The sequence below is a fragment of the Archocentrus centrarchus genome, chromosome 18 (assembly GCF_007364275.1).
Source record: "Archocentrus centrarchus isolate MPI-CPG fArcCen1 chromosome 18, fArcCen1, whole genome shotgun sequence".
Classification (NCBI taxonomy): domain Eukaryota; kingdom Metazoa; phylum Chordata; class Actinopteri; order Cichliformes; family Cichlidae; genus Archocentrus; species Archocentrus centrarchus.
Window position 1 is genome coordinate 5,088,320 of NC_044363.1, and position 21,323 is coordinate 5,109,642.

General features: G+C 43.3%; 1 protein-coding gene across 1 annotated transcript; it reads left to right on the forward strand.

The window, feature by feature from the left end:
• Positions 1-1,563: 1,563 nt before the first annotated feature.
• On the forward strand, positions 1,564-18,556 carry LOC115797355 (F-box only protein 41). The gene is made up of 17 exons (XM_030753917.1): positions 1,564-1,709; positions 3,640-3,805; positions 5,808-6,329; positions 6,430-6,509; positions 7,672-7,744; positions 10,219-10,449; positions 10,607-10,671; positions 10,752-10,913; positions 11,028-11,188; positions 11,324-11,547; positions 13,720-13,835; positions 14,334-14,486; positions 14,558-14,653; positions 15,378-15,496; positions 15,643-15,804; positions 15,896-16,011; positions 17,025-18,556. Exons 2-17 carry the CDS (start codon positions 3,662-3,664, stop codon positions 17,085-17,087), a joined length of 2,487 nt encoding a protein of 828 aa, XP_030609777.1. The 5' UTR covers positions 1,564-1,709; positions 3,640-3,661; the 3' UTR covers positions 17,088-18,556.
• The last annotated feature ends 2,767 nt before the right edge of the window (positions 18,557-21,323 follow it).

Genomic DNA, 21,323 nt, shown 5'->3' on the forward strand with positions numbered 1-21,323 from the left:
CTATAGAAGTGCAAAATGCCTCTCTGGGAGGCTCTTTTTAGACCCTGTTACTAACTTCATGTTTTTCAGTTGTTCCAGCAGATGATTCGTTTTGAACATTACACAACTTGTCCAGTCTTTTGGCTCTCAACTTTTCTGAAAAGTGCTGATGGCACCAAATTCACGTCTGAGTCAAAAGCAGTCCAGTTTATCAGGATATAGTCTCAACCTTTTCACTAAGAGGGCTGTAAAAATGCTTCAAGCTGGCACGTTTTATACTATTCACATATACCTGCCTAATATTGTGTTGTCCCCCTTTTGCTGCACTGACCCTCCGAGGCATGGACTCCACTTGACCCCTAAAGGTGTGCTGTGGTATCTGCACCAAGATATTAGCAACAGATCCATTTCCATGAAAGGCTGGACATGGTCTGCAGCAATGCTTAGGTAGGTGATAAGTGTCAATGTAACATCCACATGGATGGCAGGACCCGAGGTTTTCCAGCAGAACATTTTCCCAAAGCATCACACTGCCTCTGCTGGTTTGCCTTCTTCCCATAGTGCATCCTGGTGCCAGGTGTTCCCCAGGTAAGCAACGCACCCAGCAATCTATGTGATGTAAAAGGAAACCAGGATGGATCGGACCACACGGACCAGCCTTTACTCCCCATGTGCATCAATGACCTTGTTTCTGGTTCCTTCCTTGGACCACTTTTGATAGATGCAGACCGGGAGCACCCCACAAGAGCCACTGTTTGGGAGATGCTCTGATCCGGTCACTTGCTCCCTAATATATCCTACCCGTGAACAGGTGCCATGATGAAGAGGCAATCAGTGTCATCCACTTCACCAGTCAGTGGTCATAATGTTATGCCTGATCAGTGCATATAAGGCCGGTTTGAGCTCAGTTAAAACCATTTTAATAATAACCTCCTTTTCTTTCGATGTGAACAAAGAAAAGTAAACATTTAATAAAGTGTCACATGATGAACATCCTGAAATATCTTTAAAAAATAAGTGAAGTTTCCACATGAAGTTTCACAGTGGATCTGCAAAGGCTCAAAACCTTCACACGGAGAGTTTTTGGAACTAAATAATTTGATTCAAACAACTTCATTACCATTTTCGTACTCTGCAAACATCTAGCAGGCCAGTTCTGGTCCCCATTCCATATGTTTGACACCATAATCAATTAATCAGTTTTACTGGGAAAGCAGAGATTTCTCAAATGATTCTTTCTGCTTGTGGTGAGGGTTAAAGGTCAGACACACTGCAGAGGAAGTGGCTGTCCTCCATTGTGCTGTTATAACAGTAAATCTGTTGTAGTGATGATGATGACGACGATGATGATGTATTAAGCAGAATTCATTTCCAGCAGCAGCATTTATGAAATCAACAGAAAGCTTCAGCAATCAGGAATGATAGCCTACATCACGCGCCTTCTACGTCAGCAGCGGCACGCGGAGGCTGCGCGCCGGCGACAGGAATACACACACACACACACACACACACACACGGACACACGCGTTGCGTGCGCAGCTTTTCCCGGTGCTGCTGCTGCCGCTCCTGCACGAGGAAACGTTGTCGATATTGGACCGAGTGGACCGATCGATCCGCCGCCGGGGAGCTGCACGAGAGCGCCGGGAAACCATGGCTACGGGATTTGGGGGCTGAATGACGCAGGAAGGGTGGGTTCGGACGGCGCGAGGACCGCTGATCGATAATCACAGGTATTGATGGGTGAATGGTGGAAACCTTTATTTATGTTTCCGAATTTTACAGATCTAAGAGGTGATGCTGCCGTCAGTCCGGTTATCTGTTAAGGAAAAAATATGAATATGAACAGAAGCCGGAAATAAATATCGACAGTTTATTTTCCTCAGAGCTGCAGCCAAAGTCCCAATAATCAATGATTAGTTTCTGACTCTGTGCCACAACTTTCAGATTCTAGCACCCTGTTATTTGAACAGCTGTGTGAAGACTTCGAGATGTTTCACAGCTTGAATAATTAGAGTTACAGCTGGACGCAGAGTCAGTGTGCTTGTATTGATACTTTATGCTCAGGTAAACAGTCATTTCTGTCGGTAATTTAACCGTTACACCCAATACCAATCTAAAAGAGGACATTTAAATTTGTCATAATTGTTACATTAGCTGATTTTTTTCATTTTGTGTCTTTATCCAACTTTTTCAAAATAACTTTGAACTCTTTCCTTTGAAAATTTCTTTTTATTTAAAATTTACTTTATTTTGTAATTCTGATATATTTTAATAATTGTTCTTTTTAATATCATCCATCCGTTTGAAGAGTTCAGGCACAAAAGCTGCTAAATGCCACCTCTGTCTCCACACATACTATACTCCAGTTTTCTTCCACTTATCCAGGGCTGGCTCACGAGGGCAGCAACCTAAGCAGAGAAACCCAGATCTCCCTCTCCCCAGCAACCTCCTGCATCTTATCTAGTGAAACACAGAGGCATTCCCTCGCCACTCGAGCAATATCTCTCCAGCGTGTCCTGAGTCGATCTGACCCAAAGTGGGCTTTCCATCCTTTTCCTGAGGACCACGGCCTCAGACATAGGTGCTAATTCTCATACTTGCTGCTTAACACTCAGCTGCGAATCGTACCACTGCAAGCTGGAGGCCACCACCTGATGAAGCCAACAGGACCGCATCATCCGCAAAGAGCAGAGATGAGACTCTGAGGCCACCAAGGAAGAAGCCTTCCACCACTTGGCTACGCCTAGAAATTCTGTCCATAAAAATTATGAACAGAATCGGTGACAAAAGGCAGCCCTGGCGGAGTCCAACACCCACAGGAAACGAGTCCGACTTATTGCCGGTTATATGGACCAAGCTCTCACTGCTGTTGTCCAGGGACTGAGACATCCCATGCTCCCCCAGCACCTCCCACAAGACACTCCGAGGGATGCGGATGAATGGCTTGTTTGTGACTGTTAGGGGATTCGTGCTGATATCCCGGGGCATGAATCTGCGTAACAAAACATCAATAACTCAAAATTAAAACACATATTAGTATTGCTTAAAGGACAAGTCTGTTGTTATTCTATATTTTTATTTTCAAACTGCTCAAAGGCTCAATAATGTCCTGCAACAGCTGCTCACTGTGGCTCTTACCCAATAAAAACTATACTAAATGAAGCGGGGAGGGCATAAAAAGAGGAAGAGGAGGCTGACTCGGGTTAAAGTAGGTGAACGGAGAGAGTCCACGCCCCAGACGTTTCTTTCTTCCTGCTCATCCATGCATGTTTAAATTCCCATGCACAGGGCTGACCAGCGGCATGGAAGATGCTGCCTCACTGAGCAATTAGCCTTACAGAAACAAACACACACACGCCCTACTAACATCAGACCCAGCAGCTCGCCACAGGACACGGACACGCATGTGACGCTCCAACATGGATGAACAGGGCCGGCATATCCATGAAGAATGAATCAAACACACGTGTTCTGCTGTCTTTAATGTGCAGGTTTGAGCCTCGTTAAATCTTCATCTGCACAGAATCAATTATGTAGGGCTCACACTGGCGCTGACCCAGTTTTCAGTCAGGTTTACTCTGCATGTTTCTTCTTCTACTCTTACTATCTCTGCTGCAGCATCTTTGTTGTTCTCTGATGAGCTCATATTTTATCTTCCAGGTCTGCTGCTTCCCTGTAAATCATGTCTTCCTCCTCCCCGGCTTCCTCGGAGCTGCCCTACTTCTGTCCTCGCTGCGGTGACGGGTTTCGGTTCTCAACTGTACCTGAGCTCCGGGCTCACCTGGTCAGCCGACACACCTACGAGACCCTGCTGGTGTTGTCCCAGGTAACAAATAAAATGATATTTTCATCACTGATTAATTGCTGCATTACTTTTTTAATGCAAATTTTCACTTTAAAATATGCGAAAGACTAAAAACATGATGAGTTTACTGTCATGTGGAACAAAGAAAGGCATCAAATTCTCACATTTGAGCCTCCTGGAGGTCACGTGATGGAAAACTATTAGAATTTAGACAAATAATGGATCTGATTGGTAAATCTGTCTGACAGGGCTCATGAATCACCTGATGGATATGAAACATGGATACAAAGGAGCTCTACGGAGCTACAGTCAGTCATTAGTCACTTTACATTAAAACAAAATGATTTTCTCAATCTGCACACATTTTTCAGCCTCTCAGACATGAAGATTTTCTGCTTTTCTGTTTTCATCACTGTAAAAACTGGAACTCTGAATATCTTTAGGTTTCAGACTTGCTGGTAATAAAGATAACCAACTAACATTTCCACTTGATATGACTTTGCTAATTTTCCAGCATCATCTCTCTGGTCAAACCTGGTCATGGTAGGACTGCAAAAACTGAGTCGTTTGCACACAAAAGAGAGGTTTGGTCAAAAAAAGTGAGAAATATTGATCAGATTATTGCAAAGAAGGAAGTGCATTTGTCTTACAACTAGGAGGTCCTGGGTTCAAATCCACCGTGGTCTGGGTCTTTTTGTGTGGAGCTCACATGCTCTCCCCGTGTGTGTGGGATTTCTCCGGGTACTCCGGGTTTCCTACCACAGTCCAAAGACATGCAGTTACTGGGGTTAGGTTAATCGGTGATTCTAAATTGCCCATAGGTGGGAATGTGAGTGCGAATGGTTGCCCTGCAACAGGCTGGCGACCTGTCCAGTGTGTACCCTGCCTCTCAGCCTATGACAGCTTGGATAGGCTCTAGACCCCTCGTGACCCTGAAAAGGATAAGTGGAAGAAAATGGATGGATGGATGGATGGATGAAACTAATCTGGTTGTCCATCTGAATTCTGTCTCATTTCCTGCATGTCAGACTCTTACAAACATTGCTGCATCATCATAAACTCAAGGATGCTACTGCTTGACTATATAGTCAAATAGCTCCATCGGAAAAGAAACAGGCCTACCAAGCCCAGAACATGAGTTTGAAGCATCCCTGAAGTGTGCACCAGTGTGATCCTTTTTCTTCTCATTCTTTTTATTGAGAACGTTTCATTTCTTTTTATTCTAAGGATGGTGCAGGGCATGTATGAGGACAGCGAGACAGTGGTGAGGTGTGCGTTAGGACTGACAGATGGGTTCAAAGTGGGGGTGGGATTACATCAGGGATCTGCTCTGAGACATTTCTTGTTTGTGATGGTGATGGACAGATTGACAGATGAGGTCAGGCAGGAGTCTCTGTGGACTATGATGTTTGCAGATGACACTGCGATCTGTAGTGAGAGCGGGGAGTAAGTGGAAGAGAGGCTGGAGAGGTGGAGGTAAGCTCTGAAGAGAAGAGGAGTGATAGACAGTTGAAGCAAGACAGATAATATGTGTTTGAATAAGAGGGAGACAGGTATAATAGTGAAGATGGATGAGTTTTAATAGCTGGGGTCAACCATCCAAAGCAATGGACAGTGCACAAGAGAGGTGAAGAGTGGGTGGAGACAAGTGTCAGGGGTGATTTGTCACAGAAGGAGAACGGCAAAAGTGAAAGGAAAGGTAGTGAGCCCTGCTGTGATGGTTTGGACACGGTGACACTGACAAAAAGACAGGAAGCCAAGCAGGAGGTGGCAGAGCTGAAGACATTAAGATTTTCTTTGGGAGTGACCAGGATTGACATGATTAGAAATGAGTTCTTCAGGGGGACAGCTCAGGTTGAGTGTAGAGAGGCAAGGCTGAGATGGTTTGAACATGTGCGGAGGAGGGATGCTAAAAAATATACTGGTTAAAGGATGTTGAAGATGGAGCTGAAAAAATTAGTGGACATTACCTTCTCGATCTGATCTAATCCAGGCCACCATTAACTTTGTCTTAATGTTTCAGGCTCGGGCCAGAAGCTCCAGAGCTGGTGCTCTCCTCCCACTGCCTGGCCCAGCTGTATCCCAAAGTCAGAGTTCTTCTCTGGATATGGAACTTCAAAACCTGCCTCTGCCACTCGCCTGCCTGGATCTTGCCTCATCATCTGCCTCTACCCAGCTGCTCAGGGAAATGTTCGGTGCTTCAGATCGCCTTCTGCCTGCCTCTACTGTACATTCAGAAATCTCCTCCACTGCTTTGGCCATTCCTGGATCTGTGGATCCTTTTCCTGGGAAGAACCTTGGTGAGGTGGGGGTCCAGCTGGGCCTAGTGGGAATTGGGCTGGAGGAGCGACTGGGGCTCGGTTTGGATCATAAAATCGCAAGGACGTTCGCCGAGGTCGAGGAGAGGGTCAACCGGCGCATGGGCCGACTGAAGGTGGAACTACAGAGGAGGGAGATGGAGCTACAGCGGGCGAGGCGAGACAAGGAACGACTCAGGAGTGAGAAACAGGAAGTGGAAGAGAAGGCGGCATACCTGTCCCGACAGGTGGATGAGACTTTACTTTAAGGGACGGTTTAAACGTGATTTTTAAGTCACTGTAAATCAAATCTGAGCTTTGATTTGTTTTTGTTTTTTTCCCCAACAGGTATCAGCTGCCATGGAGATGATGAAGCAATTAAATAAAGATCTGACAGGAAAAGAGAAGGAGCTGAGTGAACGACAACAGTCAGTATCTGGAAGTTTGCTGGATATACCGGATAAAACTGTGTTTTGGGATTTCTAACTTGTTTTGCTAATAGACTGGTTTTCATAGCCTAGGAGCAATGAGTTTTCAACTATCTAACAAATATCGTGGCTTGCTGTTCGGCTAATTTTACTAACAGAACATCCAGGAATTTTTCACCTTTGGTCAGTTAAAACTCCAAAATGCAACACAGTCTATAATTAGAAGTACTGACTGTGCACAGGTATGTATTCAAAATGGACACGAACAGGACAATTCCCAGTCCTCTGAGCAGACTCACACATGGACGTAAAGATTCAAAACACAAAATTTATGAAGCCAATGTGACTTAAATTTTCCAGCAGTGTCATAATCTCCAATAAAACGACCAAACATGCATAAATAATTGTGGAAAAGATAGAAAAAAGATGCTGCTTATTAATGTAGTACTTGCCTAAAACACTGGCATTTCAGACATTTAAAGATGCTGAAACACTGCAATCAGGAACTGCTGAGATTGTTTTTGGCTAATTTTATTCAGGAACATATGGTAACACAAAGCCCCAAGTGGCAAACTTGAACTCTGGCAAAGAATTTAAGAGAAGACAATATGTGCAGGTTAATGTGATCAGATTTAAATATCAAGTAGCTAATCCTGAGTACAAATAGATGAGGAGAACTGCTCTGGGCATTAAAATCTTCCCTCTGGCACCAGTAGATGCAGTGTGGCAGAATTAGTTGTGCGGTCAGTCTTTTTTGTTTGTGTAAAACGAATCACTAATAGCAGAAGCAAACAGAGTGTAATGTAATATCATGAAACTACAGCGCGCTGAGCAGGGAAACATGGTGTACAGACAGAGGGCACGTCACATTTAATCTGTCACGCACACACAGACACACACAAACACACACACACACACACACACCCGGCTGCGGTTTGCTGGGATGATAAATGTAAGATGACAATGAGGCAGCCCGAGGGTGTGTGTTTCTGCGAGGTCACTCGGTTTGTTTGGTTTTGTGTATCTGCATATTCTTCATGCTGTTGTTTCTTTCCCATTTATATAATTTCTGACATGCCAGCATTTCTAGGTTTTCCAACTGTACTGTATTCATTCTGGAATATTAATAATGTGTACATTATGGATTGTGTGTGTTTTGCAGGGAGATGGTCGACATCGAGTGTTTCTTGAGGGACACGGCAGAGAAAGAGGCCGAGGCTAAATCAAGACTGCAGGTGATGCAGATCTTCTACTGTGTTCATGTTCTTTATGGGAATTGGCCAGGCTGAGGTTATTACTTATATAGGAAACTAATGTTCTGGTGTGGGTGGCAAATAGTACACTTTTTTGGTTTATGAAGGCTTGCATGCTTGTACTGTATATATTATATAATAATCTGTTCTGTGAAAGAGCAGATTTCTCCCACATTTGCTTCTCTTTATTGGCTCCCTGTTAAGTCCAGAGTAGAATTTAAAATCCTTCTCCTCACATATAAAGTCTTGAATAATCAGGCCCCATCTTATCTTAAAGACCTTATAGTACTATATCACCCCAGCAGAGCACTTCTCTCTCAGACTGCTGGCTTACTTGTGGTTCCTAGGATACTTAAGAGTAGAATGGGAGGCAGAGCCTTCAGCTTTCAGGCCCCTCTTCTGTGGAACCAGCTTCTAGCTTGGATTCAGGAGACAGACACCCTCTCTATAGTTTCTATAGGAGAGAGAACCCAAATGTCAGGCACTGTAGCAGGATTAATACAAAAAACGAGTCTTTAATGGCTGATCTGCAAACAATTTTCATGCAGTCAAAGTACCTCCATTCAATTTGGACCTAAAGCCACGCTCCCCCAAGAATTCCACAAGGAACAATGAGGTGCACACAGAGGGCAAACAGGAAATTAAACCGACAAACTGATAGGGTTATAGATACTGTAAGACTACATAGACAGAGGGCTTGATGTACAGAGGCAAAACCAATTAAAGTGGGCCAAACAATCACAGAGGAAGCAAAATCCAAGAGATTCACAAAGAAAGTTATTACCAAAATGTTGGATTGGACTAAGAACCCATCCATACAACAGCGACTCATCAGACACACCCTATAGCAAACCCTGCCTTATTTGCCCAGACCTCCACTCCCAGGCCACTTCCTCCAGCTCTTTGAGGGGGGGGGGGGGGGGGGGGGGGGGGGGGGGCACAAAGGTATTCCCAAGTGTCCCCTCAGTTAGGCATGTCTGGGATAGCTCACCTATGAGGGACTCAGGAGTCATTCTAGTTGGATCACCTCAACTTTCAGTGTGGAGGAGTATCTCTTCCTGTCTCTAATGAAGAGCTCTTGCACCTTTCACAGGAAGCTCATTTCTGCTCCTGGTATTTACAATCTCATTCTTTGGCTCATTACCCAGAGACAGTGGCCATAGATGGAGAGTGGGAATGTAGACCAACCTGGTAATCGACAGCTTTCACTCTCAGCGTCCACATCACTACAATGCCACAGTCAATCTGTCAGTCAATCTCTTGCTCCCTTCTTCCCTCACTTATGAACAAGACCCTGAGATACTTCAACTCTTCCACTTGGAGCAGGAACATATTCCCAATCTGGAGTGGGTACTCCATCCCTATCCCAACTGCCTGTCACAGTTGGGGCTGAGTGCAGGAGGGGATGGAGTGGACCCAAACGCAGGACGAGGGAGACAGAATAAACTAAAAACTGCTTTATTGGCAGAAGGCACAAAAGAACAAAAACAAGATACCTGAAATCTCAACCAAGGCTACAACAAAAGGAAATACACCAAGCCTGGGAGAAAATAGAAAAACAAATCCCTAAACTCAAAAACACACAGCAAGGATGGGAAACACTGACAACACAACAAAGAACAGAAGAAAACTGAGGGCTTAAATACACACAAGGTAATTAGGGCAAGTGAAAACAACAGGGAACAACAGGTGAACCAAATGAACCTAATGACACAGGGGAAGCAAAACTAAACACAAAGTACAGGGAACATGAGACTGTCAAAATAAAACAGGAAATCAGATGGGGGAACAAAGACGCAGACTTGACACATGGAAACACAAGCGACAAGAGATAACAAACTAAAACCGCACAACCCAAAAGAAACCCAGAAGAAAATAACAGACAAATGAAGCCAAAACAAAAACACACAGGGTCACACGGATCCCGGACCATGACACTACCATAGGGCAAGAGGCCGGGTACACCTCGGACAGATCACCAGGGCTGACACAAAGACAGACAACCATTCACCCTTATGGGCAATTCATCACCAATTAACCTAACCCCACTAACTGCATGTCTTTGGACTGTGAGTGAAAGCCGAAGTACCCAGAGAAAACCCGCACAAACACACAAACCCCACACAGAAAGGCCCCGCTGGTGCATTCATACCCACAACCTCCTTGCTGTGAGGCAGCAGTGCTGACCACCATTTCTCCGTGCTGCCCATTTTCCATTCAATTCAGTTTTATTTATATAGTTCAAAATCCCAACAATGGTCATCTCTAGGTGCTTCATAGTGTAAAATAAACTCTCACAACATTATATTAGATCATGACTGTGTGATCTGTTAGCAGCTCCTCTCATAAACCTTCCATATACTGCTTTTGCTCCACAGATGCAGCGTACAGTAAACATGCGGAAGTTGGGAAACGAGATGAATCTTTTCTGTCACGCGTGCTTTCTTTGATTACAGGTGTTTATCGAGACGTTGCTGGAACGAGCCGATCGCGCAGAGAGACAGCTGCTGATGCTCGGCTCACGCTCGCATCGTAACCACTTCCCTCACAGTGGCAGGTACGCATACGCCGACCCCTACATGCTCACAGAGGCGTACGAGCCAGCACGCAGCCGAGGAGGACGCAGCCTGGATGGTAGCACCGATGACATCATTGCAAATAAGACCCAGGGAACCGCTGGAAACAGGGTGGGAAACAAACATTTTTGATTTAATTTACAGAATCTAGTATCTTTGCATACTTAGCAATCACTGCATTTATTTAAATAAATAAATATTGATGAGATTATGTGCTATGATTTGGAATTTGTTAGGTCTCACTTAAATTTTCCTCTTCTTCTTTCAGAGGAGTTACAGTGTGTCAAGCTCCTATAAGCTGGGAGAGCAGCTGCACGGCGAACACCATTACAGGTACATGAACACACCCGACCCAGTCATAGTTTGCACTTTCAGAGAAATGCTGATGCCTCCTCTTGGTTTCTGTCCCCAAGCGGTCATGCTGGACGAATGCGGACCTCGTCTCTGGGCTCTGGAGGTTGGAACTTTGAAGGGGTGTCGGCACATCTCCACCCACATCACTACACTCCATCCTGGACTCAACGAGAGAGAGGAGGAGGAGGAGGAGGAGAAGATGGGAGGAAGGAAAGGTTCTGGTATGCAGATATTTTTCTTTTATTGTTTTCAATTTGAAAAATGTTGTAATTTTCATTTTGAACAGGGCTTAATCATTGCTTACTAAAAGTTTTAAAGTGCAAGTCTTTCTTCAGGGCTGAGGAAGAAGGATGGGGGAGAACATGGAACAAGAGAAACTTTCGTCACCATAGCACTGAGGAGGAAGATGAGGATGAAGAGGAAGAAGAGGAGGGGCTGTGGACCAGTGCTGAGATGAGGAGACTCATCTTTGCCAGGACACACACACCTGGATCAGGTATATCATTTCTGTCTGTCTTTCCTTTCTCTTTTTCGCTCTGGCTGTTTCAGACTCTGCTTTAATGCAACACTTCCTGTGGCTGCTTCACAATAAAAGCTTCTGCTTTCCCAATACTCTGCTCCCCTGACCCAGATACCCCCTCCTCGCCCCGCTCCACTCCCTCCCTTTGTTTGGACGACAGACAGCTGGTAGCAGACACCTTGAGGCTGAGGGCAGGCCTTTTTTGCGTCTTCCCATATTTGGATGTGCGATCATTGCTGCGTGCAGCCGAGGTGTGCTCTGATTGGCGGTTTGTTGCCAGGCACCCAGCAGTTTGGACATGCCTCCGGCTGGAGAACGCCAGGGTGTCGACAGAGGTACCAAAGCCTTCATCATCCTCATCACTGTTAAAGTTACCATCTTCAAATAGTTATTGTCATGATCTGCTAGCTGACCTTGATTTTAATATCTCGTAAATATGACTGCTAATCACGCGACATTAAAGGCCGTTTCACACCGGATGCGTTGCGTAAAAACGCCACGAAATTCCGAATCTTTCGGATGTGAACCTGTCATGTAACCTACATACACACCGGACGCGTTGCTTTTTTTGCTAATAAATCGTCCTCATATAACGGACGGTTAAAAAAAACAAAAAAAAAAACATGCAGTTGACATCATGCAATGATGTAATGAGGTCCTGATGTTTCTAAACAAGAGAAGGAAGAAAAAGATTCTGGGTTCATTTGATCCCGGAGTTGAAGCTGCATCATGGCCGCTTTCACGCATATTTCGGGATGTCAGTGGGACAGTTTGAGCTCTTGTTGGCAGAGTTGGGACTACGTGTGATGAGGCAGAGAATAATAGAGAGCCGACTGACTCAGAACAGCATGTAGCTGTGTGTCTGAGGTAAAATAGTACGAGTTTACTGTTCCCACATCACTGTATATTTAGTACATTTTGAGTTATGAGCGCTCATGTTACTAAATGCAGCGCTCTGATTGGTCAGATCTGTTTGTTCGCTTGCGAAACTCAGAAAAATCGAACTTGATCCGAAAAAATAAATGCCGCAAAACCGTCCTGTGAAATGACGCGGTCGGTGTGAACGACTGCATTAAGAACAGACGAGTCCGAAAAATAGAAAAATATTTTTAACTCACGAAACATTCGCAGAGAATTTACGCGTCCGGTGTGTAAAGGCCTTAACTTGTCCGCTATGTTGGACATGTAACAATCATGATGACCCTGTAGGATCAAGTGAGTAAGATCCCAGTCACACAGGCTTAGAGACTGGTCTTCAACCATCTGACAATCACTGGTCATGAGAGGGAAAAAACGTGTAATCCCCAACTAGTTGGCAAGTGGTTGGAGGTTGCTGGCAGCGGCTGGGAAATGAGTGAGCGAGTGAGTGAGCTGTTTAGTGAAAAATGTGTATTTTGTATGTTGGCAAAAACCTCCGTGTGATTCCTTTGGTTGCTAGCAGATTGCCACAGTAACTTTTACTTTGCATGGACACCTCCACAGCGGTCTTTGTCTTTCTCCCCTCACCTCCAACCGGTCACAGCAGATGACTGCCCCTCCCTGAGCCTGGTTCTGCTGGAGGTTTCTTCCTGCTAAAAGAAGTTTTTCCTTCCCACTGTCACCAAGTGTTTGCTCATAGGGGGTCATTTTGTTGGGTTTTCTCTGTAATTATTGTAGAGTCTTTACCTTACAATATAAAGCACCTCAAGGCGACTGTTGTCTTTTTTGTGCTATATAAATAAAATTGAAAAGAAACTGAGAAATTGAAAGATGCTGACTTGCCTGCAAACACTTATCATTTACTCTCTGGGCTGTAGTGAAACTGTGAAAAGTGCAACACAAACTGGAAACTGAGTCAGTTCACCTTCAAGGTAAAAGCTGCACCCATTGAAACATGTTGGCTGCAGCACTGAGGCATAACCTTTACTTTGATGGAACTGTTCTCCGTTTCAAGTATTACTGGTGCTAGTGCTTGCAGAGAAGTCATTGCCTTCCAAGCAAATTACGGGTGACCGCAGCAATCAACCAAAGCAATCATAAGGAGCTTTTTGGTGCAACACCCTCTTTGAGACTCACCTCAGCAACCACCAGGAACCACTCTCCAACCAGCTGGGGTATACACAGTTTTCCCTCGTGACCAGTATTGCATCCAACACGGCTGATGAGTCTTGAGTAATGTGTGCATAACATCTGCGCAAGAAATCGCTATAGCAGTCTTGATTTACAGCAAAATGTTGAATGTACGCTTGTTTTTTCTGATCTTTCTTTGAATTGAGTTTGTAGAGTAGTTTGGTTTTTTATATAGCAGAATATTTTTATTCAGTGAGACAGATGCTCCAAAGACTGATGGAGCTTATTAATGAATTCTGATTAAATATAGAGTTACTGTCTTTTGGCTCTGTAATGTAGTCTTTAGATCTGTGGCAGAGAGAAGGATATGTTAAGTTAAGGATACATGAGAGATATTGTCAAGCATAAAAATGTTTAATTAACATTTAAAAAAATGTGTTTTTGTGTGATTTGTGTAGTTCCTGACGACGTTGTCACAGTGGTGCACTCAAACTCAGTCTGTGGTGCTGAACAACCTGAAGCCTCGAAGCCGTCGAACCGATGAGACGCGAGAGGATTACCACAGGAACATACGGTAAAAAACACACACAAAGCTTCGTCTTTCTGTATTTCTGAGGACCCTGGCTGTAACCCAAATCAAATCAGTCCTTAAATGTATTATTGACCAGTCACGATGAGGGTTTAAACCAAAAAATAATATTCACACCTACAAACACACAACCGCTGAGTCAAGCCGTCATTCAAACCGAATTATTTACATTATGAGGATTTATTTTTTTGTCCCCATAAGCACCCACAGCATGATTGTGTCAGCTGTGCCCCCACAAAATCAGAAATACAAGCGCACACACACACAGCTCTCAGGGATTAACACTCCATCCAAGTAAATGTAAAAGCTTTTCTTATCTTTTTGAAATGCATGTTGTCACGGTAACACAGACTCCAGCTGCCATCTGATTGGTCAGCGATGAAAACATTAACAGGTTACTGAGATCTAACAAGAGAAGAAAGCTGTCCTCTGAGTGCATTGTGGGTAGTTTACTTGGCCTATGTCTGTTTGTGTGTCACTCAGAGGAAGTGTGGAGCCAGGAGTGGAGGCCCTCCTGCGGTCAGCAGGGGGCAGTCTGCTGCACCTATCAATCTCTCGGTGTCCCCACATCCTCACCGACAGGACGCTGTGGCTGGCCAGCTGCTACAGCAGGAACCTCCAGACCCTCACATACAGGTGAGATTGTTTACCTGTCTGAATCTTTGCCCGTCTGTCTGCTTACTTGATTGTCTGTCTGTCATCTGTAGGAGTTCTTCAGATCCTCTCGGTCAGGAGGTTCTTTGGGCCTTGGGTGCTGGATGCAGGAGCATCACCAGCCTGCAGGTGGCACCAGCTCACCCCTGGTCAGTGCGCGCGCGCACACACACACACACACACACACACACACACACACACACACACACACACACACACACACACACACACACACACACACACCTCTATAAAAGTTGCTGTGCTATATCTGTATAGATAGATATTTTCAGTATAGGTACAAGTAATCCTCTAAGCCCAAATCTGAGGCTTCAGACTGCTCTAAACACTCACAGTTTCACAGTTTTTTTCTACTCTCTGCTTTTTATGATGTCATAGAAGGTGTCTATCCTGAAGCCCTATCCACCAGCTGCTGTGAATCTAATAGAGCCCAAAATTTTAAATATGGAGTTGGTGCCGCAGATGGCGACACTGGTTGGGAGCTCCGTCGTGTTTTGTTTGTTTGTCCTGTTAGATGTGAGTCAGTCTCACTCACATACAGTGCAGAGGATCTGCTGAACATCAGGCAGTCCATGCCACAAGGCATTTTTCCCGAGTTTTCCTATCTTCTGATACTGTGCACTGTGAGCTCCTGTAACCAAAATCAAATTCCTTGTATGCGCAGTCCATGCCACAAGGCATTTTTCCCGAGTTTTCCTATCTTCTGATACTGTGCACTGTGAGCTCCTGTAACCAAAATCAAATTCCTTGTATGCGTAGCATACCTTGGCCAATAAAGTTTGATTCTGATTCTGATTCTGAATTGTGCAGAATAGGTCACCTTTACACCATTTTTATCTTCTTCAATATCTCCAGCCAACAGCCGACTCGCTTTGGTAACCGCTGCTTGCAGACAATTGGCCGCTGCTGGCCACACCTCCGCTCTCTCAGCGTGGGTGGAGCTGGTTGTGGGACTCAGGGATTGGTTGTTGTTGGTGAGTGAAAAATACCTGTTTTTCTGCACCTACACCCTTACTGATATAAACGGAGTTTGGATTAACTCTGTAAACTTACAGTTTGGTTTGATGTAAAAAAAAAAAAAAAAATTTAAAAAAAGAATGATATCTTCACCTGTGTGCAGTGCGCAGCTGTGCTCAGCTGCAGGTGTTGGAGTTGGAGCGTATTACTGACCTTGGCCTGCAGGCGGCGACAGAGCTGTGTAAGGCTGGACTGAAGAAGAGCCTGCGAACGCTGATCCTGACACACACGCCCGTGAGCGGTCAGGCCATCCTGCACTTCCACAGTGAGCCTCAATGACTGACTCTGAGCGTGTCATAGAAACATGCCATTATTCATCAAGCGAATACCAAAGAGTCCTCTGTGTACCTGTACAGGTGTGTGCGAGAACATCAGGTCAATTGTGGTCGAGGTCTCAGCATCAGATTACTTTGAAGAGCCGAACACTGAGGAAGCTCAGCACCTGTTTGGAGAGATTATTAGTACACTGAAGGTGAGTTAGCATTACTGCTCCATGGCTGGCTCTCTGTAATACTGCTCTCTGATTGACGGTCAGAAGAATCAAACACAAAGCTCTGGACTAGGACATTTTAAATCCCAGGAAATAAATGTGTTTCTTTTTAATACTAACTTCAACATTAGTATGAATATAAGGTACATTCAGCACTCTGTGTGAACAAAGTATTACGGCTGCTCCACTAGTGCGAGGCTGTGAGTGCAAAGTAGCCTGTGTACCATAATAACTAAGCAATAAATTATAGCCTACAGTAGTAAAATCTATTGTAGACTTTATTAGGACAGGGTGGGCTTACATATTTCTCTTTGTTTTATAACAAAATCATGAATTTTAATTAGTACATATGCCTGTAATATACAAATCAGATGGGCCAGTCATAAATAAAACAGGCACTGAATTGCTATAATTAAGACAAAAACAATTTTGCCCTCTGTATCGGCTTCATGCATATTTGTTAATTATCAGAAACGTGTAACAATTAATTTCTTGTAGTCACTTTGTAACTCAGTTTTCACTAATTTCTACATTCTTCCGGAAGTGCATCAGCTCTAACTGTGCGCTCAGGCGAGTTCAGACAAATAAATTGTCCACAGACAGAAAACCCTCTCTCTGCCTCCACAGATGTAGCCTCAGTACTATTCAGGATACATCCGTATAACAGTGCAAGCAGCCTACAGCAGAAAAAAATGTACTTGTTGCCATACAAGTACAGTCCCACAGTGTCAGACTCAGCAGTTGGAATATGCTTGTGCTACTTAACCACGTTTTGTATTCATTAATAGGCTACAGTTTTTAAAATGTATTGCACCCAAGTTAATTAATTTCCTATCATTATCATTCCTATCAACCCATGAATTGTGCAGTGGTCTTGACTGGATTTCCTGGAAATCCCATTTCCTACTCTGGACCACTTCACTGGACATGAAGTCTTTTTGGTCACCTTTAAAATCCAGGGAGACCTTCATATCTTTACTTTTGTGTCTCTTCAGGTTCTTCAGACGCGTCCGGGACTCAGTGATGTCCTGCAGGTTAAAGCAGAAGGTTTCTACTGACCTCAACGCAAACACACACAAACAGGTTCTTTTATACATGAGAACGTCGAAATCTGGTTTTAATCCTGAAGCCATGAATCTGTCCCTGAACTAATATATGTGCAATATTTACAAAATGATGGCCCCAAACTGTTTTTAAAAGAGATAGTTTTTAAAGAAAGAAATTAATCTCTAGATTAGATAAAAAGATATTTAACATTTTTTTAGGATTCCACTTCTTTAACGGACCATTCTAGTTTATTTCAGCTCAATTGTGGTGCACAGTGGCTCCTCTACTGACAGGCCAATGTGCTCCGAGCTCTGGGGACACTTGTTTGGATCTCCAGAGTAGCAAGGATATCCATATAGTAGATATCGGATATCCAGCCCACAACCTTTGTTTACGAAAGGAGATACATTTTTAGCCAACTTTCGAAGATGATTTTGAGTTTCTATTTTACCAAATCAAACATATTTGGTCAAACATCCTGGACTACAAGCAGACACCAGAAAGCTTCTAAAAATCTTGTTCCTCATCTATGGATGTAGGTTAGCCCTCATCATAGATGGTAACACAAGTACCATAACCTTATCCAGTGATTGCCAAGACTTGGGAATCACAGAAAATGAGATCACAAAAATGGTGTATTCTGATTGCCTCGATTAGACCAAGGGTTATGGTTGGGGCCATTGCTGATGAAGGCTTAGACCTAATAGGGCTCATGTGAAGCTAGCAAATTTCAAAGATTTAGGGAAACAAGGAGCCCCAGAAAACAGCAAATAAAGTGATTTATAACCAAAAATGGATGCATAACTAAATAAAATGAATATTAACAATGAACATTTGAAACATTACTTTTTGGTCTGCATGAAGGTTAACACAGACATCAACCAGAAACAGATATTTTACTACCTCAATCTGGGGATATTTGCAAGCTGACTGAAGCATCTGCAAGATTAGCAACAATGGAAGGATAAATAGGAATTATAGCAGGCTGAAGTAAACAAGAATGATCCCTTAATGTTTGTGCCAATGCGTTATAAAACTAAAGTTAAATCTAGTCAAAGCATTGTCATCCCATGGCATCAAATACTGCCATTCTGTCAGATGCCACTGATGTCCTATTGATGACACATGTCCTTTGGCTTCATTGTCCTGAGACAACTTGACTTAACAGTTCTCTTTTAAAACTACTTTTTGCTACTTTTAAAACCTTCGAAAATGAAGTAAAGCTGTTAGCAGAATTTGAAGGAAAAAAAAAGCTAGTATGTTTTTATGTCTAAAACATTACATTACAATAGTCCAGTCTAGATGTAAGAATGATTGTTGTTTTGGACTCATTAAACTGTATTTATCTGAGGGACATAGTTACAAGTTACAGGAGTCGGCTTTCTGTTTGAAAGTTTGTTTTGCCTTGTTTTCTTTTGAAGATGTTCTGTTTCCCCCCTCGTTTTACTCTTGTTGGTTAGCTGTAGGCACCGAAAACTACTTGATAAGGTTTTTTTTTGTTTTTTTTTTTTCTTTTTTTGAGGGGGGGGGGGGGGGGGGGGGTGGTTTGGATGAAAGTATGTCCTAAGATTGAAAAATTATACTCAACCAGTGTGATGCCAAGGGGTCCTTCACAAGCATCTACACCAGGGGTGGCCAACTCCAGGCCTCGAGAGCTGGTGTCCTGCAGGTATATTAGATGTGTCTCTGCTTCAACAAACCTGAATCAAATGGCTGAATTACCTCCTCAGTATGCAGTCAAGTTCTCCAGAGTCCTGCGAATGACTTCTATATTTGACTCAGGTGTGTTGAAGCAGGGACACATCTAAAACCTGCAGGACACCAGCTCTTGAGGCCTGGAGTTGGCCACCCCTAATCTACACTCTGTGATCACTGCATCTTTAAGAGGACAGTGACAAAAAATGGCAGTATTTGGTTCTCTGATGGGAATGGGCTAATCTGGAGTATCAAAAACTTTTTTAGATCTATTAATAAGTGACAATCAGGCTCCCCTTCCTTCAAATCTTGATCTAACCCCTGTTACTTCTAAAGACTAAAACTCAAAAGGTCATCTGAGGTGTTAAACTCTCAGAAGTTTTCTTTTTCCTACAGTTTTTCTTAGTTATTAATTACTTTAAACATAGGAAAAAAAATCCAGAAATAATTGTACGAGTCGTTCAGTGAGCAAAATGGACAGGCAAGACCTCAAATTAAAATCTTGATCCTTTACCCTTTACCTAAATGTGCCAGAACATTTTCTACCATAGTGACCTCTTTTTTTTAGCACTGTATAAGATTCCTTTGACCTGCTGGATCTTAGAGCCCTTTACCTTTTATTCATCTGATCTATTTTTGCAAGAACCCGGACCTCAACAAAGTCAATTTGCCTCTATTCTCCACTAATAAACCATTATTTACCATCATGAAACAGAAAATCCTTGTCCTGCCTAAAAAAACAGAACAAAACAAAAAAAAAAGCCATAATTGTTACATTGAAGTCATCGAAAACCTGTAGTCTTACCTCAGGTTTTAGTGAAACCCTCATTCTTCACCTACCTTCACCTTTAAATAAGCACAAGAACACACATATGCACAAAGACTTTTTGCACAAGCAAGCAGGGCATATTGAATTATGCAAGAAAGATATCAGTCGAGCAATCATTGAATCAACCTGTTGGTGAGAGCTGCAGATGTGTTGATGAAAATTTTGTCTTTTAACAACCTGTAGAAGCTACAGATGCTACCTGTGTTGTTTTCCCTTCAATAAATCACATTCTCATCAGTTTTGTGTGATCTCTTGATTTGATTTTATTATAGAACAACCAGGACGTGTGGTTGTTCTAGAATTAGGTTTCTGTTTTTAATTTTGGACGGGAATCTACAATTTTTAAATGTGGTGTTTTTGTGACAAATGAAACATTTTGTACTTACACTTAAAAATTGAATGTTCCTCAACTCTCTCAGTTACCTCAGACAGCCTGATTTCTGTTTGACGGACACAGGAAGAAAATAACTCAAACACAAATGCCACAGGATTTAGGCTCTATTCAAATAGGCCTAAAGACTAGTTAACAACCATCAGGTAACCACTGGTCGCAAGTGTTGCCAGCTCAGTGACTTTGGCGCTAGATTTAGTGACTTTTAAGACACCCCCCCCCCCTTTTTTTTTCTTCAAAAAGTGACTAGCAACAAATCTAGTGACTTTTTCCAGTGACTTCAGCGAAACAGGCTGGAAAGTCGAAGGGGACCTCCCCACCCCCCAGACCTAGCTTTGGCACTGAGGGCGACTTTAAAGACTGGCACCAGTGAGTTTTCTTGCAGAAAAGTTAGCAACAGTGCCGGTCACCAGGGAAAACTGTGATTTGATAACCAATTGGCAAGTTGGTTGATAGAAGCTGGTGCCAGTTACTGTGAAACCCGTTACTAAAGCCCTATTCAGGCCAGTCAATGACCCTCTGGCAGACACTGGTCATTAGGGACCGGATGATTGGTTGCTGGCAGTTTTTTTACAGTGCTGCACCAAAAAAAATCTCCTTTTGATTGCTTTGGTTGCTAGCAGATTATTACGGTTGCCCATAGTTTGCATGGAAAATGCTGAGTTGTCTGTTTACACTCACCAACTACCTAGTAAGCTAAAGTTAGTTAATATGAGCAAGCCAGTTTGATCTAATTCAACCTGGCCAAACAGGAATTTGACTGTCAGGAGAAAACTACAGCCATCAACAGCAGAACATTTAATTCATGCAGGGATTGTTTGGTTTTTGATGGATCAAATTCATCCCTGCACTGCGTATTTGCTTGCTAATGTTAGCTAACACTGGCATGCCGGTTTACACGTGATGTCTCACATAGGAAAATCCTGGCACAAGTGGATAAGGTAATCTAATTCATCCAAACTCCAGGGGCTGATCTGGTAACTTTGCTGGTCATGTTCTAAATTACTGTAGCAGCTAAAGTTACAAATTAACCATCAGATTTGTTCAGGAAGCTTAGTTATAGCTTGCTGTCTGTCATTTTCTTGCTTGCTAATGTTGTGGCATACAACAAAATCACACCTAAATAAAAATGCCAGTAAGCTAGCCTGCCAAATAGCTTCACCAACTAATGTCATACCATAGCTGTATGATATCAGTAAATCATGCCAGGCCGCAGTTGTAGATAAGAAATTGCTCTTAATCTGTTTGGCTGGTTAAATAAAGGTTGCACCCCGATCTATAGTGAAATTTGTGCGATGCAGAATAAAAATGTAAAAGTTGTGCCTCAGCGCT